General features: G+C 40.2%; 1 protein-coding gene across 1 annotated transcript in view; it reads left to right on the top strand.

Moving 5' to 3' along the window:
* Positions 1-101: 101 nt before the first annotated feature.
* Positions 102-24,699, top strand: part of slc36a1 (solute carrier family 36 member 1) — a 55,926-nt gene continuing 31,328 nt past the window's right edge. The window contains exons 1-11 of the mRNA XM_035409582.1: positions 102-698; positions 2,915-3,026; positions 3,258-3,381; positions 5,808-5,898; positions 6,335-6,423; positions 7,784-7,873; positions 8,285-8,369; positions 9,348-9,566; positions 11,484-11,582; positions 12,357-12,523; positions 17,736-17,905. Of these exons, the coding sequence (XP_035265473.1) occupies positions 3,002-3,026; positions 3,258-3,381; positions 5,808-5,898; positions 6,335-6,423; positions 7,784-7,873; positions 8,285-8,369; positions 9,348-9,566; positions 11,484-11,582; positions 12,357-12,523; positions 17,736-17,905 (1,159 nt within the window). The 5' untranslated portion in view covers positions 102-698; positions 2,915-3,001. The remainder of the gene's footprint in view (positions 699-2,914; positions 3,027-3,257; positions 3,382-5,807; positions 5,899-6,334; positions 6,424-7,783; positions 7,874-8,284; positions 8,370-9,347; positions 9,567-11,483; positions 11,583-12,356; positions 12,524-17,735; positions 17,906-24,699) is intronic.

The following is a 24,699-nucleotide window of genomic DNA, read 5'->3' as shown; positions in this document are numbered from 1 at the left end:
GAAAGTGTAAAACAGCTAATCGAATATATATATATATATATATATATATATATATATATATATATATATATATATATATATCAAACGGGACTGTACTCGTCACAATTTCTGCATGCCTAGTCAACTAAATATACAAGCCTAGTACGTTAAGTGACTTTGTAGTAGTTTAACGTCTATCCCTAATGTCTACGCGCTGCATATGTGTCCCGGAAGCAATACTCAATAGAGAACGATATTATTGTTATTTATTGACAAAAAATGCTAACTATTCTTAGAACATAGCCTTTATAGTTGTTTTTGATCAATCGCCGATTATTATCTGTATGTGCTAATTCTATTTAACAGTATATACGGTACCAAAGCTTATTACTAGCAAAGAACACGTCGCTGTTTTACTGTTGTGATCGGACAAAGTAATGAATCAACGTTGTGTTTGCGTCAATTTAGCGAAAACTCTATGACGTTACACATTTTATCCAATATGAAATATGCAACCTCGCTCTCCATTTAAACAAACTATAATTAATGAGCGCTGATATGTCTAATGTTTCCATATAAAGACTTAGGTCAGCTGACAGAAGTGTTGGTAAAATCATGTGATCAAGGAAACCAAAGCAGGAACACAAAAGCTCAGTTAAGGGTGGACAACCTGATTCTTCTGAATCAGAGCGGCTTCAACCAGGACAACAGTCACATTGGTAAGAAAGAAGTCTGTGCATTCTGAAAATGTATTTTCTGTTGATTCTAGATAAAGCTCTAAGTTTTGTTTATTTTACCGTGGCATTGGTCATTATTACTGGATCAATCGTAAATATTGGTTAACTTAGGCAATAGTGCTAGCTTGTAGTAGCTTCAGTGTGGATGGCTTAAGGTTACTTGCAGCACAAGTGTGCTTTACAACTTTATACATCGATAGCGAAGACAAGTTAATTTTATTTCTCAAACGGTCTGTTCTTGAAAGTTATTGACTTGATATTTGATTAAATGAATCAGTCACCATGGAGAGGAGTGAGAGCAAAATGAATCATACACATAAATAATAAAGAAACATAGTTATTTGCTGTGTTACCCAGGTTATTATGAGCGACTTTGTAAAACTCCGAGGAAGTTTTCCGCAATGTTTCTATATGGCAATAGGAAGGGCAGATGGTGTACTTTACTTGAATGTTATCTTTTTAGATATGACACGATCCCCGGCGGAAGATGATTGATTCTTTGATTCTATCTCCTGTTTGATTCTGGTGACTATCTAGTTAACTCCAGTCTGGAATAACTTTTTACGTTGTTACTTTTACATTTCTACTTCAGGAAACATAATCGCATGTGCAGACCGAATAAATGTGCTGTCATATTTTGAAATATACTCGCGATTCTACAGTCTCAAGGAGCCCATTCAGTTCTATCGGTGTTATTTGGCACGTGGGAAGAAGCTACTCCCATGTCTGGTGGATTTGGTATCCATTGTTCTTAAATACCTAGGGTAATTTTTTTTTAAGTATGTGGTGGTCAGTGTGCGAGGGGTCAACGATGATTTTGTCCCTTCATTTCCTGGCCTTGGAAGTGAACAGGTACTAGGGGGTGGGCAGATCGCATCTTCACAGATCGTCAGGGCGGGGGGCTTTGATGGTGGAGCAAAGTGTGAAGAGTGGTGCTGATAGGGGTGGATGGGTATGACCCAGGCTTGCCTTTGTGCTTTCAAACCTGCAATAGGACTCAGTAAGGTAATAAGCCAGCTGATGCTCATCCATTGAATTTGTGGGTTTCCTTCTGCAGCTGATGATGTAGTGCAGGCCCCTCCACCCCGCTGATGGGTGATTGGCTGAAAACATGTTCTTCCGCCTTTCAGAGTAGCCTAGTTCTGTTTGATTCCCTTCATCAGTGCACATTTGACCTGCTTGCAATGGGTTTTGTCCCCACTCATGTAGCCTTCCCCTTTAGACCAACAAAACTTTCTGAAATGAACCAAAGCTTGTCATTGGTGCATTTAACCTGGGTCCTGATGGGAATACAGCTGTCCTCAAAAGAGCTGATGTATGATGTCACTGTGTCATATAATCGTCCAAAGTAGGCCTGTAGCTTTGCTCTGGCCGCCTTTCTAGTCCATTACTTCATTTTCTGTGCTGACCTCAGGCTTGCTGGATCTTAGTTTCTGTCTGTAGATCGGTTTAAGATGGACCATACAGTGATTAGAGTGCCCCAGGTCCATACTGGGGATGTAGTGATATTTGCCCTTCATTGCTGTATAACAGTGGTCAATCCTAATACTGGTTTATTTGGGTTTGCTTGTGCACTTTACAGTTCATACGCATAGAGATGTAGCCTATTTCATTCACAAAGCAGGGTAATGTCTTCAAGTGATGTCCAATTGGTCATGGTGAAGGCTCAGGTTGGATCTTCTCAATCAATTAAGAACACTGTTGGTGTTTCTCTTTGAAAAGTGGGCACACATTTATGTGAACTCTGTAAACTATCTAGCTGCCATATAGTCCTCTTATACCTGGGGAATGCTTTCTGTGAAACTTAATATAGTTTTACTTTTTGAAAACCAAGACCGGAGGACTCACCCTGCCATACGTAATTGTTCTCCAGCACAGGCCAGCCCACACTTCACAGTCTTTTGTATACATCATCATTGTCTTTGTCACCATCAGTACTGTGACAGTCACTCAGTTATGGTCATAACTGCGGAATTAACTGTGTGCTAATAAAACTACAGACTCAGCTGTACACTAAAAAGAAGAGACAAGAGATGAATGTACACCGAAAACCACTGTCAGCTGTGTGCTTCCTGCTGGGCTTTCATACAGTGTGTTCCTTCATTTTGAACTGCTTGTTCTTCTTTCTGCGTCGTCGCTCTGGTTAAGAGCGTCTGCCGATTGCCTGTAATGTAATGTAATGTAACATGTCCTTGCAGTGACACTGAATGTGGGCTGGCGGATTGGATCTTCTAAGCTCTTAGTGAAGCTGTGAATGTGGAACGCGATCCAGACCACTTGCGATCATGGGCGACATTATCACTGATCCAGGTAAATAATTTCCCTTCCTGCGTGTAGCTTGGGTAGAATTGTCTGGCTGCCACAGGCAATAGCCTATATTGCTACAGTTGATGAGCCAAAATTAGCTGACAGCCTGTTCTCATTGTCAAATGTTCTTATGTTCGTATTGTTCTTGCACATGTATTTGTTTGCCCACGTTGTAGCTAGGCATACGAAAGTGTTCAAGGAATTATTTATTTTTTTGAATGTGTTGTTTCCCAGATAACGTGCCCTTCTATGGAGAGCAGACCCCTGTTGAGGAGTCTGATGTGTCCTTAGTTCACGGGGCTGGCCCCTCCGAACGCCAGGACCACTATGAACGTTTTGGAAGCAAAAAAGGAACCACGTAAGGAGGCTTTAAATTCTATACCACTGGATTGAAATGCAGTATATTTGATTAAATATATGTATTTTTAATCTTTTATTTAGCCTTGTGAATTCATTGAGATACCCTTCAGTTTTTCAAGGGAGGTCTGGCCAGTATTGTAAATAGGTCCAGTATGACACGGTCTTAATGACACTGGCTTTGGGCTATGTCTAAAAGAGTAGGGAATGCAATACCATTATTATTGTTATTGCTATTATTATTGGCAACAAACTGCACTGAAAAGTGAATGCAGGGCAGGTTGTCTATAAGTTGTATATATTTCAAGAGCTGAACTGAATATGTTGACAAAAGCATGTGCATTTTAGCTTACATTGCTACTGGTTTGTAATGTTTTATTATATTTTGAGCCAGATGTGGCATGATGCCTTTAAGTTATTTTATGGCAGTGAAATGCGTTTGTTAGTTGTTTGCTAAGCTCTGAAAAACATCTGCTGTTTCTATCACTTACTTTGATGCACCCTTCTGTGCATGCAACTGGTCTAACTTTTTGTGGTATCCTGTGCACAGAGGAAATGGGTTTTTTTTTTTTTTGGTAATTAAATCCTCAGGACACTAGTAAACAACTGTATAATTACCATTTGCAAGCAAATTAAAAGAAATTACAGTTGAAAAAATGTCAGTGATTTCCACCATACCTGTCTTACCAAGAGTAATAACGTTCATGTAATTAACATGAGAGAATCTTAATAATTGTTGGCTGGATGATGATAGGATGTATCTATGCTGCATTTACATATCATCGACAGAGTGACTGATTTTCTCCTGTGTCCTCCTATGTCATAGATGTGACATATAATTCACTTACTTGATCAGGAAGTGTTTATTTATTTTTTTGCTGTTTGATGAGGAAATATATTTGTATTATGCACAAGCTACTGTCAAGCAGAACTGCTGAACAGCTTCTACACAAAAAAGCACCCCCATGTTCCCGTTCCCCTCAACTTTTTATAGTCTAAAATAGGATAGGTGATATCCTGTCATGATTCTATATGAATTGAAATGAGGCTCATCAGTCATATATGTTGGTTATTTTCAAATTTGTTCATTGGCAAAGGGTTAAACTCAGTATTAATGTGCTTCTGTTCAAAAGTAAGTGTTGCCTAGAAAATTAGGTTGACTTTTAGAAAATGTGAAGATTGAGACAAAAATAACAGAATTTTTGCACTCATGTTTGATTATGGTAAGATATATCAAGCTTAAAGGGGGGAAAAAAATCTGATGTTCTGAAAAAGAACCTCACATAATGCGCAATAATGAAAATGGAACTAAAATTCAGCATTGCCTGCATTAATGCTTCAGTGGAGTTTCTGATGTCCTACTGACAATGCGTAATAAAACCCCTCTCTGCCAACCTCAGTATAAAATGACTGTTATGTGTACTGCGGTCAGATGCTTCGGGGGAAAGCCACGTATTCTCTTGCCTCTTCACAGTAAATATGAAGGCTAAACCTGCTCCTCAGGTCAAACAAGCAATTGACAATTTGAATCTTATTTACACGGTGTTTTAACCTACAGAATGCGTTCACTTCTTTCCCACAAAATGAATTAAAGGTATAATTTAAAATCCGTTTTAAATCTTGTTGCCTACTACTATTATAGTCTGCTTTGTGCTTCAACACTGACTTTGAAAGACTATATGTGTTTTTTTTTTTTTTTTTTTTTTTTTTGTACTTTTTCAGCATTATACTCCTGAGTGCAGCAGTTTTGTTGCGGGATACCACATAGATTCCAAAGGGAACTGAGAGCACTGTGGATTGCTGTATCCTATTTTTCAGCAGCAAGTGGTCACATTTTTGTCTTACTCCATTATTTGTGGGAAAAGGTTATCTCTCTTCACAGTGCTGTTGGAGATTCAATTATAAAATGTGGCCAATGCATTTTGTCTCGATTATGAAACAACAATAAGATTGATTTATTAATAAAAACCTGCATCCTTTTCCTATGAAATAAGTGCTTTTTAAATTTAAATAAGTGGTCGCTCTTCATGTGCTGTTTATTTTTTTAATGCTGAAGTACACGTGCTGCTAGGTAAAACAGTTAAAGAAAAAGTCAATATTTAGCCCTGATCACCAGGCAGAAGAATTGAATTGTTATGTAAAAACTGAAGGAGAATGCATACTTAGCAGGAGTTGGAAGAGCAATAAGAATTTATGTATAACATTTAGTTCTGGAAATGGCTATTATGGTCCGAAAGTGCAATGTGTTTTTTTTTCTTTAACGCTGAAGCAGATTATTCCGTATAACATTGACTCTCTCTCTCTCTCTCTCTCTCTCTCTCTCTGCTGTCTCTCTGTCTCACACACACACTTTCCATCTCTTTCTCCCTATTTCTCTTCCTTTCTCTTTTCTGTATCCCTCTCCCCTGTCTGTCTGTCTTTTTGCAGTTTCTTCCAGACTCTGATCCACTTACTAAAGGGGAATATTGGCACAGGGCTTCTGGGCTTGCCTCTTGCGATCAAGAATGCAGGGCTTGTGGTGAGGAAATGATCTCAATAAATTAAAATATGTGTTGATGTGACATAGGGCGGATGGAATCTTTAGGTCCATTTCACACAGCAACTGCTCCAAAAGCCGAAGCCAGCCATCCACAAAAATGTACTGGATCAACGCTGTTTGAATACAATAATTTACTGTATGTATTCCATTTTAATCAGATTTCCAATATGGCAGTCAGACTCCTGTCTGTCTCATTGTGGACTATTTAACTGTCTGTCACTCAATGACATTTTCCATGAACTCATAGAAAATGAACTGTAAACCTTTCATATATGCATCTTTGAACTTGTGTTATTAACTGAAAATGAAAGTCATCAGCACACCTTATCTTCTAATTCTACCCTTTATACTAATTAACAAATGCACTGTATTAGAGAAAAGGCTGTTAAATCTCAGCCATTGTTGTTGTGTGCAGGTTGGTCCCATAAGTCTCTTTGTGATGGGGATAGTGGCGGTCCATTGCATGAATGTCCTCGTCAAGTGCTCGCATCACCTTGGCAATAAGTAAGAACTTTATTTTCTGTCGTGGCAGTTTAATGTAATGTTTTCATGGTTTCGATATCAGTTGAAAAATATGAGTGCCTTTTTTTTTGCTGTATTCCTGTACTGGGGACGGCACTTTGGAGGCTTCTCTGAGAAGGGTAGTTTGCTTTCTGGAGTTTTGTTGATGATGTTTCAGTTTTAGTGTAAGTTTTCGATTGACTCAGTTTCTGTGTGCGCTGAAGTATATTTTAGCAATTTGCAGAAGGTTCCCACGACCTGTTTGTTTCAGAGTGGTTGGTGTAGGTACATTAGCAGGTTTGTGGTTTCAAGCAAGAAAATACACTTCCAAGTTGCTGTTAGGCAGCTTGTACAGTGATGGGATGTCTGCTCATGTTTTGCATGTGTATATTACCTGTTTAAAGGTTTAATAATATTTAATCTCATACTTGGTTGGAACTATTAGCACATTCACCCTGAGGCTGCTGAACTCAAGGAAAGAAACAACATGGCTTCCTGTATCAAAAGTACTAGTGAGAAGCTCCTCGAAGTAGCAACAAATCGAAAGGACCGAAATGGTTCCTGCTTGTGCAATTCCAATTCGGGGGAGAAACAAAAACAAAACAAAAAAAATTCTCTTTCACTATCTACTTTTAGATAACACAGACCTTTAAAACCTTGCTAGTTGTCTTCAAACAGGATATCTGCTCGCCCTATTTCACCATTCAGACTCTATCTGTTACAGTTTCTCATCCGTAAATTCAGGCTCAAATAAGTAAAATTTTAAGAAAGTAGCTGAAACTCCTTTGTGTTTCACAGTTAGACATAATCATATTTTCAGTTTCAGTTTGTATCTTTGCTCATATTAGACTTACCAGAACAGGCAGTGCTGTAGCTACCCATGTGTCCAAACCACGCCTGTCTGGTCCTTAACATTAATGAAAAGCATGAACCACTTATCAGCTGAAAAGGAACAAAGTTTCAGCTCAAAATAAAAATAGATTTTTATGTTTATAATTGTGAATAGACACTATAAAATGAACGTATAACCTCTGAAAACCTATTGCTGTGGACCACAAACCCATAATGCCATACACTGGGCAATGTACAGCCGACAGGTTATCAAAGACATCTGGAAGTATCAAAAATCCCATTTATCACACACAAAAACTGTCTGGGCCAAGCGAAAATATCCACAGAAACTGAAATAACATCTAGAAATATATAATATGGCATCCAGTGTGCTGTCCCTTGTAAAATGTGTGAGCATAGTTTTCCATGTAAAATATTTTTTCCCGTTGTGAAAGAGCTTTGTTGTCTTTCTTTTTTGTGTTAGTTACAGGCAAGTTAATTTGCATTATTAATGCAATGTTTCGTTTTCTAGGTTGGGCAAATCTTCTTTGAATTACGGAGATGTAATGGAGCAGAGCATGGAAAATGTTTCCTGTTTGAGGAGATATTCAGTTTGGGGAAGGTAAATTCTGCTAGATGAAGGTTAAAAATGTTAAAGCTTTCTTAAAGGTACCAGGTGGTTCAGGAGACATACTGTAGTGGAATGGCTCAGGAAGTTCTTTGATACAATGCAGTGATTTGTGTACTTACTGTAGTGCACTGTATGTTTAGGTCAAATTCTCTTGCGATTATAGGATGTCTTCCCATGTCGCATTCCCTGTGTGGAAATGATATTTGGGCTTTTTCATCATGCTTTAATTAGCAGTGGCTTTATGGAGATTTAGTGGAATGTCTTCCTTTGGTCAGATCAAAGATTCTTCTCCAAGTACGGAAAAGTAAATATCAGTATGAATCAAAGTGGTTATTAGGGTGTTTAACCACACCTAGTACTTTATTTGCTGTAATGTGGTGTCCTGTCTCTGTATAATTCTAGGCATGTGGTGAACCTATTCCTGATTGTTACCCAGCTCGGCTTCTGCTGTGTTTACTTTGTATTCCTCAGTGACAACGTTAAGCAGGTGAGAAGCACGGTACTATACTTGAATCCTGGTTTAGCCTATATTTTTGTACAGGGTTCTTTGCTCCCAATGGGGAGGAAAATCTAGCTGCATGAATAATTATATATTGCAGTAAATGTTTGGCCTGATGCTGATAGTGTCCCGGTTGACAGAATTATTTTGTTCCAAATTGGGAGGCTCCTTGGGAGGTTCAAAATGTTGAAGTTCTTGCCTTTTGCCTCCTAACAACTTCATCTTGAGGTCCCCCAGCAGTGTGACACAAAATCATAATTTGAATATATTTTAATTTGACTTTGCAATGCTGCAAAGCCAGACATAATCACCGGGGTGGAAACCTTTCTGAAGGCTCTGTACATACACACACACACACACACACACACACACACACACACACACCATCTTTCAAACCATTATATACATTCTTGCCTGAAATTCAATTGAATTAGGTGAAAATATACAGTACTTCCTAGAGATGGTCATACCACAAGAGGGCAGTATTGTGATTTACAAAAAAGTGTTAGTGAATAGTTCCCATGTATGTCTTCTTTGATGCTGCTGCAAAGGTTAACATCGACTACTGGTTTCCTCTGTATCACTACAGAAGGTCATCATCTGTAATGGGAAATGAAATCACTTGCTACCACAGTGGTATTTTTTTACTCAAGGGAAAGAAATCACAGAAATAATTTCAACCTTATAAGATAATTGAATTTCACACAAGAGCAATCCATGTATAATTTGAAGTTGCTCCTGCAATAGTGGTTGGTTAGACATAGTCATATAGCAGGCAGTCTTGCATGAGCGTGGTCAACCTTTCAAAAGAAATGGCATTTCCTAAGTGCTTGAGAATTGTATGCTGGTGAATTACCATGTATATCTAGTAGGTAACGTGAGATTTCATGTTTGTTGAGGTTGAAGAGGGTATTTCCAATGTGGGAGGAAGCAAAACAAGATGTTTAACTCTTGTCCTCTTTCTAGGTGGTAGAGGCTGCCAATGGCACCACTGTGAACTGCCACATCAACCAAACCTCGGTGATGGTGCCAAGCTTTGATTCCCGCCTCTACATGCTCTGCTTTTTGCCCTTCATCATTCTCCTGGTGTTCACGCCCAATCTCAAGTACCTGGCACCCTTCTCACTGGTGGCCAACTTGGCCATGTGTGCCAGTCTGTCCCTGATCTACTGGTATTCCATTCTGGTAATTTCACACACACCTGCGCGCACACGAATATACACAGACACACTCACAGTCACACTGACACCATTCGTCCTCATGGGCCAGGCAGTACATTGTGCTTTTGGTGCATCTTTGATGCCACTGGGATAGTTTTAATGAAGCCACGCCCCCCACCTCTTTCCTTGGTGGCTTTTTAAGGCAGGACTGAGCTACCTGTTTTCACTCCTCTTCAGGTCAGTTGTGTTTTCCATTTTTCTTTTTATATTGAAATAATTTTGATTTCTACATTTTTTTAATGGATTTCAGCTGCCACTAGGCTCTCTGCAAATGTGTATATTTATGCGCTTTTAAATATGGTCCAGGTAAGCATCTTAGTGATATTTGTTTGCTACATAATTGTTATTTTTATTTATTTTTTTGCTATTTACCATTACCTTTTTTACTGTAAGTGTTCTAGAGTTTATGCATTCACAGCTTTTTGGGCTTTCCTAGGAAACAGAGGGCGTTATTCAGGATTAAAATTAGTATCTAGTAAAGGTTGTACCCATTTGGGTCCCTGTTTCCATCTTTGCTCTTCCCTGTTTGGGTACATGGCTCTTATAGATGAGTAAGAAACAGTAAGTGACAGGTCTCCATGTTTCAGCTCCTGTTGGAAATGTGTAATAATAGAATGATAAAAAGAAGGAGATTGTGTAGTGTGTGACCCTGATAAGAGCACACCTAGCAATTTTCAAGTGGGGATGGTGCCCAGAAAACAAAGAAGTTTCCTCAAGGAGTTTTTTATGTCTGAAAGACATTTTGGACATGGAATTCAGGAAAACTGTAGGATTTAATTGATTTTTCAGTAAATATGTGTCAAACGTTTGCTGGAGAAAGGAGAAAAAACCTAATTGTTCTAATGAGCTGTCTAAGTCGATAAATTGATGAAATGACAAGGTGAAGTCTATTAGCGATTTTCAGGAGCCCAGACCCTGCTGTCATTCCAGCTCCAGCTCGTACAGCACATGCCCCCTCTATGTCCTCGGTTGTTCATGTTTTAAACCGAGCAGCTGCCTCTGTGATTCTCTAGCGCAATTAACATTTCTGCCTGATCGGAGGGAACCGAGTTCGCCGACTGGCAGTCATTAGAAATATGATTGGTCTGCAGAGACACGGGTCAGTTACAGGGAGCCGGCTCATTTAAATTCTGCCCCTTAACTGCAAGAAGCCTCCTCGTGTCCCAGAAGGAGATGCCTTTCCAATTTAACTTCCTTCAAAATCAATGCTCAGCTCATTTGACTCCTTAAGTTCTTCCGGGAATTGAAGTGTATGTGACTCTGGGCCCTTGAAAACCCTTTGTCCGAGTGCTAATTGTCCTCTGTATCCATGCCTTGTTCCACTCGCCCACAAATGCTGCTTGTTTTAGTGTGAGGGAGGGTAACGTGGCCGTCAGCTGCACCCACATGGAAACAAGCTCCTTAATGACTCATCAAATTATCTCTCTTTAATTACCATTTTCTATTGAGTTGTCCTGCCGTAATAGCATTGCGCTGATAGATTCATATCACATGGTAACGTCTTAATGTTTCTGTTGCCTTGAAGGCCTAATTGCCTCCAGAGGAAGGTCAGCGAGGACGAGACAATGCCGTTTTCTGGGTTTTTAACACTCCCACATCACAAACGGCTGGAGGTCACATTTATAAAGGCATTGCAGTGCCAGAAAATTTACCGCATGTGAAACTGGAACATTCTTTAAGTACAAAGATGGCATAAGTACTTTCTTAGAGCAACTGCAGTGCTGAAGAGGGTAGAATGGGGAAGTGGTTTTTGTTTGCATATTTGTCTTGGGTCATATGTTCCCTGAATAGTTTTTATTTCAGGACTGAAGGTCTACGTCTGTGCAGTAGAGAAAACCACGGCTAAATCGGACTTGAACTTAAAATCTCTCTCCACTTCCAGCACATCCCGACTCCTGTCAACCTGCCATATGTTGGAATACCCAAGGATTACCCCCTCTTCTTCGGAACTGCCATATTCGCTTTTGAAGGGATAGGAGTGGTAGGTGTTAATTTAGATCACGGTGAAACCCTTCTGTGGTACTCTTGGGCACAAATGCAGAGCACGACTAAAGAGGTACTAAAGATCCTTAATTAGCTTGTCAAAGGCAAAGCCTTTACTGTTCCCTCTGATCCTTATTGTATTAGATTTTGGGGAACTGCTCCTACAGTTCTGAAGCTGCACATTCAAAATTTCACAACCATAAACTTAGTTACCCCCCATAACTTTACCTAGCTTGTACTTAAATTTCAAATAATGCTTAAACAGTGTCTACTGGTACAATGGATGGTACTGTAATACAAGGGTGTCCTGTCTTATCTTAAAAAGGCCGGTGTGGGTGCAGGTTTTTGTTTTAGCCCAGCACTAAGACACTGCCCGGCACAAAATAAAAAGCTGCACCCACACCGGCCATTTGTGGATATTGTTGTAATCGATAACCCTATTGTAGTGGATAGGCATAATAATATTGTAGTGCAGTTGAGGGTAACAGTAGTGCATTGTGCAATTACAAAACTATAGTGCAATACAGGCGTTATATCATTTTATTGTATATAATCGGGAATGTTTTTCTAGTTTGTATAATTGTCAGAATAAGCATTACTTTGCTTTGGGGGGGGGGGGGGGGGGGTGAGGAAGCAAGCTAGCTGTGTACTGTAGGTCACTCTGGATAGTGGCTTCCCAATGCCTGAATGTAGACATGACATTGGGACAGGGTGTTTCAGAATGTGTGTGTTTTTTCTTTTACACTCACTCTCTGTCCACCCACATCCACAGGTACTCCCTCTAGAGAACAAAATGCAGAAACCCCATCAATTCAGGCTGGTTCTGTACCTGGGCATGGCCATGGTGAGCTTCCTCTACATCAGCCTGGGCACCATCGGGTACCTGTGTTTCGGAAACGTCATCGGTGCGAGCATCACCCTCAACCTGCCAAACTGCTGGTGAGTTCTTCCCACATCGGCCTTCGCTCCGGTCTGAAAAATCTGTGCTCGATGTAAATCGCCATTTTCCATTAACATGTAAGATTTAGAAAATTGAAATTCAGTTTAGAAATCCCAGTTGTAAATATCAGGGCTTAGTGCTGCGACCTCCACTGCTGATTTGAGAGCAGAAAATAATGTGCTCTCTCCTCCGAAGCACGTGATGTCAGCCACAGCTTCTTATGACAGCACGGATCCCAAACTGGGCACAAACCGTTAATGTGCAGCTTAGCAGGTGGACCCGTGAGCGCTCGCTCGGCCAGGGTGAGGTGGGGGGGGGGGGGGGGGGGGGCGTCTCTGGGCAACGCTAAAGCCAATTTCCGGTCAAAGCAGGCATTAGAACGGCCCGGATTCGATACCAGACCTCGATCGATGTACCAGGACAGCGCCATAACAGGATGAGCTGCCCAAAATCTTATGTTTTTTACATTGATGTTACTATGGTTGTAATCACTGAACTTGCCAAATTTTGATTGTGGAGAAAAAATAAAATAAATACACACACTTTCTTTCTATCAAGGCAAAATTAAGGACAAATGTTGGAGTTAAATTTAGGTACAGTTTAGGTATAGGCATGGAGAGTAGGCAGGAGCTCTAGGATGCGCATGCTCCGGGACATTCGCTCAGGTTGTAGCCTACTCTATTTCCTTATAAGAAATGCTTCTTCCCTTGGAGGAGAAATCCTTTAAACAGGGGAGATTTGTCTATTTAATATCTATCTCAAACTCTTCCTCTCACCCATTCTTACCCTCTCATACACCTTCTCCACTGCTCTCCCTATCTCTCTCCAGGCCTTTTGGATTATATTCATCAAGCAAGCGAAATGCTTTGGGTCAGTGGTCTCCAACCCTGGTCCTGGAGAGCTACAGGGTCTGCTGATTTTCATAGTGACTCTGCACTTCATGAATCAATTAGAGCAGTTGATTACACAGTTAACCCAACTCACCTGGTGTCTTGGGTCTCAATTGGGTGCTGATTTTAAGGTGAAAACAAAAACCAGCAGACCCTGTAGCTCTCCAGGACCAGGGTTGGAGACCACTGCTTTGGGTGGATAAACATTTCACCTAATGGGGGGTGTAAATAGAATCATGCCCCACAGTGTATGTGCTCGCCCCTTCCTCCAGATCATTTACACAGGCTCACTTTCCTTCTGTTAAAGAGGGAGAAGGACGGGGGGGTTCGTAACAGGTGCCAGTTTGAATACCTTTGAGTGAAAGATGGGAACTAGTGCCTCAGCTCTTTCAGCTGTTTTAAACCTTGAGGAATCCGAAAGGCTTCATTTGCATTCCGGCTCTGTTCCTTTTCGCCTGCCGTCGAGAGGAAAGCTCTCATCCATGATCAGAAGTGAAATGTATTAAAGTGGGCAAGTGGGTTTTATTTATTTATTAACATGTGAATGAATATTAATTGCTGAGTTGTTATTAATCATGCATCTTAATCATGATTTATTGCAACCTTTTTTTTTTTTTTTTTTTCCACGGCCCGGTATTAAATTGGTTTTAGCTTTGCGATTGTATATACTATCTCTCCGTTGCTCATGAGGCTGCTTAAGACTGTGATGTGATTTTTTCCTGAAGAGAGGCATAATCAGCCTTGGGCAGTTTTAACTCATGAAACTGGTTTACATTTCAACATTCAGGACTCAATTAACCCTTTTCTGTTATAAGGTCTCTTCAGCCGAGCGGTGGCAACTTTTGCTTTGACATGGTTTTTAAACGAGATGCGTGCTTAATTCTGATAAGGTAGATTTTACTGTTTTTTTTTAAGTTGTTGAATACAACTCCAGTGATTACTTCTTCAGTGGTTCCCAACCTCTATGTATGCTGGTTTTCATTCCAACCACATTTGCAATTTCTGAATTTTAACAAGATGTTAATTTTTCTTTGTTAGGTATTTTTCATATTTAGAGGCATTATTTACCGTTTTTAGCCACATGATGTCAGAAATAGCTATGTATGGTTTGAAGAGTAAACCCCCTTTTCATTGAACTTGCAAAATCTTGGCCTTCTGTTAAAAATATTGATATCAAAATGAGGTCAAGTTACAACAAACAATATTGGCTATCTTCACACAAATTAGACAATCTCTAGTCCAGCCCAATGTTTCCTAAATTATTTAATGTAACTTTGCCATATATTTTTACCATCTGAAGAGAACGTGTTCAATCAAACTTGTGTCACATGAAAGTGTCAGAATAGTGCAATTGTGAAAGAAAACCACCAGTACTCTCAGGGGTCCTCCACGTTAGGAACCACTGGATTACTTGCACAGTCATTACTATGCTAGTCCCAGGGCAGTACAGTTTAAAGTAGTTTTTTGCTACTTAATATTCCAAGTAGATGATGAGAATGGTGAGGTGTAACTTTCTGGAACACACACCAGTGTCCTTTAATAGAAAGACTGTTGAAAGTCATCAGCCACATTGATTTGAAGAGACAAAGGCGAGTACATCTGTAGGGTCTGAGAGGGAGAATGTCAGTTTGAGGAAATTCACTGCTCACTACTTGGCGTGATGAAATCGGGGGGACGGGGTGGTGGGGGTGGCCTGAGAAAAGAGGCCTCTCTCTCTTGTTTCTTGGAGCATGTTGCCACCAGGGTGTATCAGTAGGGGGGCTGTTTGAGAATGGCGCCATCCGTGGCCCGAACAGTGGCCCAGGCTCACCACTGATGGTTAAGAGAATTGCCTCTTGTGAGCCCATAACAGCCTCAAGGGCCACTTGCACGGAGATATACCTTGCCAAAATGTCCAGGAAAAGCAATACATAGTGGAGATGTATGTCAGCTGTCAAATTAAAGTTAAATGTACTTTTAAGGAAACTGCTTTGTTCATGTGTTTTGGAAGGAGGTTATGGAATCATCTAGCAAGGCTATCTGTTTATTCACATTGACTACTTTGTTGTTTTGCGTTAGCTGCCTGTCAATCAGACTAGGCGCAAAAGCTCTATTGTGTGAAGTGGTTTTCATGGCTGTGGTGAAGGTCAGGCAGTCAATCGTGTTTGATTTAGTACAGAGTCCCTCATAGTAGAAAGTGCTTTGTGGAGCACAGTGAATACAGAAGAAAAGGGTTGTGATGTTTATATATTGCGTAGCCCTTATTGTAACAAAGCTTTCATTTGGCGTGCAGTTTATCTGTTAATACATTCATACATATTTTGCCGTAGGCTGTTCATCAGTAGTCCCTTATTTTGTTGTAGAACTGACATTACATTACATTACAGGCATTTAGCAGACGCTGTTATCCAGAGCGACTTACACAACTTTTACATAGCATTTTTACATTGTATCCATTTATACAGCTGGATATATACTGAAGCAATTTCGGTTAAGTACCTTGCTCAAGGGTACAACGGCAGTGTCCTACCCGGGAATCGAACCTGTGACCTCTCGGTTACAAGCCCAGTTCCTTACCCACTGTGCTACACTCCGTCCTAACTGCAGTGTCTGTAAAGATTTAAACCTGCAACCTTTTATATTACAATACCTGTTCTTTATTCACTACTCCAAGCTTCACCTATTCCACTCCAATTTTATTTGAATTTGGAGGGCGACACCACAGCCACTGTGGAGAACAAATTCTTACATCTGATGTTGAGAAATGTAGATTGAATCTCTTTCATAACTGTGCCTGTGTTTTTTCATTTTATTTGATTTCCTGAAATTTTTATTTCATTGTAAAGGCAGGCAGAGACGCTTATAAATGTTACAAGTGTCAGTGACCTACTTTCTACAATACGATCAATAAAAAGCTCTGCACACATTCAAGAAGAGAAAATGTAATGATACAGTCAGCATTTTTAATATGTGTACACAGACAGGCTTGATTTTTAACATTCTCAAATAAAACATGGCATTCCAGATGAAAAGTGCTGAATGCCAATGTGTCAACAGAAAAGTGATGTTTTTCTCTTGCTATTACAGTGTTTTAATGCAGGAAAAGCAGGGCATGATCGTGTTGCCCGCTGGTCCCAAAGGGGAAAAAAAAACACACTGGGCAGTACCATAGTAATTTAACGTGTTAAACTGCAGCTTGGCGATAGTGTTCATTCTATGTTGTCATTGGTTACATATGATGATTCTAGGTTTTGATTTCTGGAAAGAAGTGCATTGGAGAAAAAATTTAGGCAATGCATAATTAAGCATTAAGACACAATGGGCCATGGTATTATGAATATAGTCACGGTCTAATGTTTTGTATGTGTACTAGTATGAAAACTTTGACACATTTTCAACAAACTGTCACTATATTAAGCAATTCATTAATGGCTTCAGTCAGCCAAAGGATATGGTCCCTGTATATAAATAATCTAGCTAAATAAACAAAACTAGGGGCTAGACAACAAAATCTCAACAGTATCCGACTATGTTAGTGTTAGCCTAGTACTAGCTAATATTACTGTATCAGTACTGAAATGACAGCTGGCAAGTAACTGGGGTTATACAGCCAATAAGCTCTTTAACTTAAGCTACGTTAAAAATATATCCTATAAAATATGCCCAGCAACGGCAAAAGTGCCCCTTTGGCTCCAGCAATATTTATTTAATTATTATTATTATTTTTTTCAAATTTAATCCACAGTTGCTGTTTGATTTGATTTGAACTACAGATTTACCTCAGTTCACCCCTAGCATCTGATGGGGAGAGGTTGAATATATTTTCAGCTTCTGGCAAAGAGGGAAATTGACTAGCTGCATATTAGCCATCTTTTCTTTGTTAGCTGTTCCTACGAAACAAAAAGAAAAACCGTTTGGTTAGGTAATTTGTTTTCTTGTGATGCAGTATGGCCAGCATTACTAATACATAGGCTACTGAACTTGCATCTTCTGTATAGTGCAGACACAAAAAGGGGGGAATGGCTTATATACCATCGTGTTCACCACTGATTGGAAGAATTGTTTACAAAGTACATAGTTATAGAGCCGCAGTGAATGCATTTAATACTGTTACAGTTTCCAGGGTTGATTCCACAGTGATCGTGGTTAGCCTGTTGTGAAGCAGAAGGAAATAAGAACACAAAAATTGTGTCTCCACAGAAGAAATATTGTATTTAATCTAATTAGATACTTATTTTAAGTAAGAATTGTGTTGTGCTGCTGTGGGTGCCCCCTGAGCAATAACACTGTCTAATAGGATGTCTGATAGCTGACTTAACAAAAACCCTCTTTTTCGCAACAGGATGTACCAGGTTGTGAAGCTCCTATACTGTGGGGGCATCTTCTTCACATACGCTCTGCAGTTCTACGTCCCAGCTGACATCATCACCCCCACCGCAGTGGCCCGTGTTGGAGAGAGGTGGAAGCTTCCTGTGGACCTTCTCATCCGCACTGCCCTCGTTATCTTCACCTGTAAGTTCATAACCTCTGCAATTCAATTCTCTGTCCAGTACTGAGCTTGTTTCATAGACTCTGTGGGGTTGGGGGAGGAAGTCTGGGACGAATCTATGTGTGACTGCTAAATCGGCACTGTCCCTGAATGTGCTTTGGTTGAAAACCCCACTTTGGAGGCATCAGTGGAAAAAATCTAACCCATGGACAGTGAGTGATTGGTTGGTTACATCAATTGAATTTTGTAGGATGTTCGTTGTATGTTATTGGCACTTTACTTCCATCTAAACCACCAGTTACCCTGGCTAAATGAGCTGTACGCACAATCACTGGTTTGTCTGTAGAACAGATCACAGTAAAACTTTCCATATACATCTCAACACCTGCAGATGAAATGTCAGCACACACCAATGGCCAAGGCAAATTATATGTGGCATGCAAAGAGTAATCTCACGGAGATCAAGGGGATTTGTTCAAGGGTCCACATCTATTGTACCCTTTTGTATTTTTTCCCTTTTCTCCCTACGCTCTCAAACCTCTGAGCACCTCTTAAGGGGCATGGAGATTGTTCAGTCTTTTATTAATTAGTGTGCTTGCCTTTATTGGGACTTCAAGTGGAAGGCACGTTTTTGTCTAGCACCAGCACCTTTGCATACTAAGACATGTTCATAAACTCATGGTCACTAATTGGACCTCTGTGGTCCACCTGAAGGTAAAACAGTAAAAGGCAGTTCTCCTGGTAGAGGTTTTACAGTTTGAGAAATGAATCAACAAAACTTACATACAGTGCTTTGTATGCATGAGTAAGTAATTAGTTAAAATTAATAAAAATCTAGGCCTGTCAGTCAAGTATTTATATCAAAATGAAGCCTAGTTACAACACAATATTGGCTATTTTCGCTCACACAAATCAAACAAGCTTTATTACAAAGCAATGCTAGCCAGTGCTTCTTAAATGATTTAATGTAACTTGGCCCTGTGTTTTTTCATCTTACCATGTGAAGAGAATGTGGTCATAAAAACTTTCGGTGCTTCATTTCAGTTCACTCTTCACTAACATTACACTCACTTTGGTGACTCAGTCAGGTAAAGCCGTTTAAAATAGGGCCGTCTGGGTAGTGTAGAGGTATAAGCACTCGCCTACCACCACAGAGACCTGTGTTCAATCCCCGGCAGCGGTACCTCCGGCTTGGTCAGACGTTCCTACGAACACAATTGGCAGTGTTCGCGGGTGGGAAGCCGGTGAGGAGGGTATGAGTCCTGATCGCCGCATTAGTGACTCCTACTGGTTGGTCGGGGCGTCTGTCCAGCGGGGAGGGGATCCGGGGGAGATAGCGTGAACCTCCGCGTGCGTTACGCTCTCCCAGTGAAACTTCTTGCTGTCAGGTGAAAAGAAGTGGCTGGCGACTCCACATGTATCGGAGGAGGCATGTGGCAGTCTACACCCTCCCCAGACCAACAGACGATAGCGCATCAACCAGGACTGTGGCTGGTCCGCACGGGGAATTAGTATAACGACTAAATTGGGGTGAAAATGGGAGAAAAATGGCAACAACCAAAAAATGTGGCTGTATGTTACCCTAAAGGATTCAAACAATAGAACGTGCCTTTGCAATAAATACGTTGTTGTTTGATCATTGTTATAAAAAAGAAGTGTACTAATCCGGGAACTCCGGTTTCAAAAGTATTGTATTAGCATGGGTATTGTCAAAATATATGAATGATACTAACTTTCTCTAGCACATGACTTGGCTTGGAATATCCAGAAGAAAATGCTGATTTTATACTTAACCGCAGTTTCACCTGTCAACCTGATGTATTGTTAAAGATCTATTGTCAGATCTTCAGGGCACATTGTTATGCCCTAACGTTACAAATGGATGTTAAAAACAAGAGGGATTAGAAAAAAAATTATTTATCATTGCTCACTGATGTATAAACAAGGGAGAATGACTCGCTGTTGTATACACACATGCATATTTTGGATATGTTTGCTAAAGGAGCACAAGAGAATTCAGTATGGCTTACGTTTTATAGAAAAGTACTTGCAATCAAGATTTTTGGAATGGGAGGCTAAAAATGAATCTCACCCCAGACAGTTCTGATTGCCATTGTGTGTGCTGGTTGGTTGACTTACACTTGGAATGATAAATCCGATGTCTTTTGAAAAAAGATTCCTCTCCCTTAATAAAACGGTATGCTTGTTTCACAAGTTTCTGATGGCTTGTTAAACTGCGCATTATGTAGCTCTAGCCACCCTGATTATAGAATGTGTGCCTGCAGTTGTGCCATCTTAATATTCCTGTCCATGTGTGACTTTCATGATGTATATTCTCTCTCAGTGATTGTGGATTGTCTCATCTCCAAGCTTGCGGTGGCTGCAGTCAGCGGTGTTGGATACAAATGTGTGCTTCCTTGCATACAAAGGCTGAGGAGCTCGGTCTCCATCGCTTCCATGGACAGAGGCAGAAAGAAAGTCATTATTTTTTTGGGCAGCACACGTTATGTTGTATCTGAGGTTCAGGCTATTTTAGGCTCACTCACAGCTCTACCAAGCCCCAAAAAGGACAGTGGGGAAAAATGGCAGGGGTCCTGGCGAGTTGCATTCCCTTGAGTTCCGTTAATCGAAGCATGCCTGCGTAGAATGGGACTGGAGTTGGAAGGCAGGGAAGGATGGTGGATGTGTGTGCTCTTGCTTACAGCTCTGACTTGTCCTTGCCTGTTGGTGACATTCAGCTGACAGGCATGTGAGGTGGTTTTTTTTGGGGGGGGGGGGGGGTTGTGGTTGACAGTCCCTGAAAGCGTTTGTTATCACGAGCTGGCTCCTCTGCCATGGAAGATAATGAGGCAATCACGTTTGATCCAACAGAACACAGGAAGCCACGCTTGCCAGTGCCAGAGATGAACTGAACACGTGCCCAGCCCCCACCCCACCCTTCCTTTCACACACATCCTCAGGCAACAAACGGCTCGTTTTGTAGTCAGAATAATATTATCAGCCTGAGCAGATATTTACAGTTTTTATTTCTTTATCATTGTTTGTTTTCCTCCGTGACACAAACTTATGGGTGCTGGGAAGCGGGCATTACACATTTGCTCACTGGAGGGCCGGCTATGATCGAAGTCCTGTCGTCCATTCCCCTTGTTGTTCTCGGTTGGTGATTTTGATAAAAGGATAGGAACGTTCCCTTAAAAACTGTGATAAAAGAACTTTCATAAGACACTGATATATTATGTACTAGCCAAATATGTTATTTTATCCAAAAACCGCTGATTTATTTGATGTGATCAGGCATACAGAGTGGAGGATCATGTCAACATATACCAAATGCAAACAAACTGCTTTGGCAATGCGGAACAGAGGTCGCAAGTCTGAAGGTGAAGGGTGGCATTTCTCCTTATTGGTTACTTGATGTTCATGTATTGTTCTTTTTTCATTCATTTGCATTATTTAAACTTGCACAAACAACCATTTACCCTGTTTGTTACTTTATCTTTATATAATTGACAGTGAACGGGCCCAAATTTGGCACAGTTTCTACACGATGCAGACCCCATGTGCGGAGCATATTCACGGATTAGGTGTTCCACAAACATCTATTCCATTAGCTTTGATGCCCTCAAAGGGTTATTGCGAAAGACGGTTCCAGCAATGTCATGTTAATTGTCCTGTTGCACGGGGAATTGATTTTTTGCATTGTGTGCCATGAACAAAGCGGATTGAGAGGGTGACAGTGGGGTTTTGTGTTTACTGGCCAAATTGCTGTTCATGCACGTGTTTAAAAAACGGTGCATGTGCCTATGTTTGCCCATATCTTCTGCAACGTGCACAGCAATATCAGAGAGAATTGCTTGTGACTATTGACTTGGAAATATATTTTCAACAAAAGCAAGGCTCCTGCTCTGAGGGGGTTAGACTGGGGACTTTGTGTCCTGAACTGTACACAAGGAAGAGGGCAGGAAATCGGTTGGGATATGAGTTCTGAACTGAAAGAAGGCAAAATGTTGGTTCTGTTGTGTTCAGTAGTAGTTTGAACAGCAGTGTAATTTCACAAATTTCTAAGCTTGTGAGAATACTTTTAGCTGCTCCAAGGTTAGGGTGAGAAAAAGTGATTATTATTTATCTTCCTTATGGACAGCTGTGGCTTGACATTACAAAGGTATGAATATTATCAAGAAGAAGACCTGGACCATTAGCATGTCCTGAAATGCTGTCAGCTATCACCAACCAAGATTACTCTGATTTGCTTGTCATTCCTTAGCATTGCTTGTGGAAATTTGGACTTGCCTTGGCAATTAATTTAGCAATATGACAATCACAGGGTTCTGTCTAACCTTTAAAGAAAATTATGGTTCTGAGAACCCAACTACACTACGTTTTCAGCAGTTGTGATACAGTCAACTGTTAGAAACAAGAGTGATGGCATTTGGATGTCGCAGTTTGGGCCTCTGTTACTAATTACATGCTCTGTCCTCATATTGTACCACACTGCCTTATCCCCCTCAATTCCACCTCTAGTGATTAAGTTGGTTTCCATTGCAAATGCATCTCCAAGGTTTTGGAGATGGACAATGTGGTGTGAGACCTGTGTATACAGGCTCGCATTCTGCGTATAGCAAAATAATGGCAAGATAGTTTGCTAAACTATCAAAAATGAAACAAAAGTGTAAGTATCAGGCATACTGTACTTGCAATCACTATATATATATATATATATATATATATACTTTTTTTCGCTGAGCAATTTACAGTAGAATTTTAAAAGAATGTTTTCAAATGTTTTTTGTGTTATAATTGGGCACCGATTGTCACAGTACATTCTGCAAGACCACCTTGAACAAACATGAGTTGGAATGAGACACTTCAGGTACATCTTAAAGCAAACTTGAGGGTGCCCAGTTTAGCTGCAGAGGTCACTAGCGTGCAGCAAGACACACTCATCCTATCCGACTGAAATTCCCAGGCACAGCCGGCCACAATCGCCACTGGCACGTTCCGGATTTGATACCAGACTGTGGGGCCCATGCATTACTAGAACAGTGCCTTAACAGGATGAGCCACCCAGCAGCCCCAGTTTGCTATTGTGATTAGCCTTTATAGTACCAACATAATGTTAATCGACTTGAATTGAATTGAAGATGGTATCTGATATGTCATAAAGCTGGACGAAGTTTACAGTGGGTGTGTTTCTTAGCACAAGAGAGGGGGACTGTTAATGATTCATGCTGTTTTGCAAGGAAAGAACTCCCCATTCTAATTCCCTAATCCAAGACTGGCCTTCTGAGTGTTGATTCATTTATTGATTTATTTGAACATGTAACTGTAAGCCCGCTTCACAAGAAAGAACATCCGTCTGCTCACTGATGTGCATAAATGAGTTTGAACTGTGTTTTGGAATATGTTCCTCCTGAATGTTTTAAAGGCACTTGCTGTCTCATCACATACCCATATAATTTAATAAGATTTTTTTAATAATGTGCTGATTTATTCATATTTTGCAAGTTTTCGAAGTATATAATTGGCATCTTTGAATAGTCATGAGCTGCTCTGTGCATGTTCATATAGGCCTATACATTAAAGGTACTAACTGGTTGCCACTGACAGTGACAAATCAAACTCATCCTTAGTATGGTGTTTTTATTCACATGTGGATTATTAAGTCTCCAGCAATAGTCTGAAAGTGTATTCAATAACAACACTATAGACTTAATGTATCTGAAAATTATTTATAAATGTATCAAAATATTATTAGTCAATAAAACAGCTTTCAGTCAAGTTGTGCAGTACATAATTGGTTATGAAATTTAGTCTGAATAACCAAATGTTTATTCAACAATTAAATATTCATTTCAGTTAATTTATTCTTTATCAATGTATTTGTCGATTAATCTATTCGTGGATACATTTGCCCATGTATTGTGCTTCTGTTTCTTTGTATCTATTTTTGGCACTAGTCATCCAGGTCCAGGAAGTCTTGCGTATCCAGGGTGGCTGTTTTAGCTCAGCCAGCTGAAAGTGAATTCAGAGGTGTCTGGAAGAGCAGCAGTAATGGCAGATGCTTCCCCTCTAGGACGAACTCTGACCGATTAGCATGAAACGAGTCTATCATTGCCATCCCTTTGTCACTGTAGAAATTAATTGGTATGGTAATCGTGTTGAGGATTTTTGCTCTGTGGGTTGGAGTGTTTAAGCTGTCATACAATGATGTGCCTTGTAGGTAATGAACTGCTACCTATTAGAAAGCAGACTGTTCCAGACACTGTTAATATCAGCACCAATTTCCGCAGCTATTACTTGACAGAAACAACTAAAGTTAAAAAAAAAAAATAATAACATGGTTTATTTTTGTGAAATGACCATTTAATTTGATTCCTTTTTTATGTGAAAGATTCATGTGAAACTCATTTTCAGTGTTCTCTTCTTTACTAACGATAAGCAGTTCTTCGATGATTGTCTGAATGAGCACTTGTTTTATGAGGAATTCATTTATCTTGTGAATGTTTTGATGAGGAGCATATTAGAGAGGTACTGTTCACAGATATTTTTATGGCTCAACTTTCATTCTTTCAAACATTCTTTGAACAATATAGGTGCAAGTCACCTGGAAAGGACTGTGGGTATTTTCCCCATTCACAGGTTGTATCAGATTTACAACGCAAGTGCAAAGATTATGGTTCCAAAATAACAGTACCCAAGAGTATTGTCCCAAGAGGGACACTGTGAAAAGTGCAAACTCAATTGACAACCTGTCAACTACCCAATTGAACAATTAAATAACTGATCTACACAAGCAGGAGCAAAACTGCCCTTCTAA

This window comes from Anguilla anguilla, chromosome 3 (genome assembly GCF_013347855.1).
Source record: "Anguilla anguilla isolate fAngAng1 chromosome 3, fAngAng1.pri, whole genome shotgun sequence".
In the NCBI taxonomy this organism is placed as follows: domain Eukaryota; kingdom Metazoa; phylum Chordata; class Actinopteri; order Anguilliformes; family Anguillidae; genus Anguilla; species Anguilla anguilla.
Note: the sequence above shows the minus strand (reverse complement) of the source record. Positions and strands in the feature narration are given on the sequence as shown.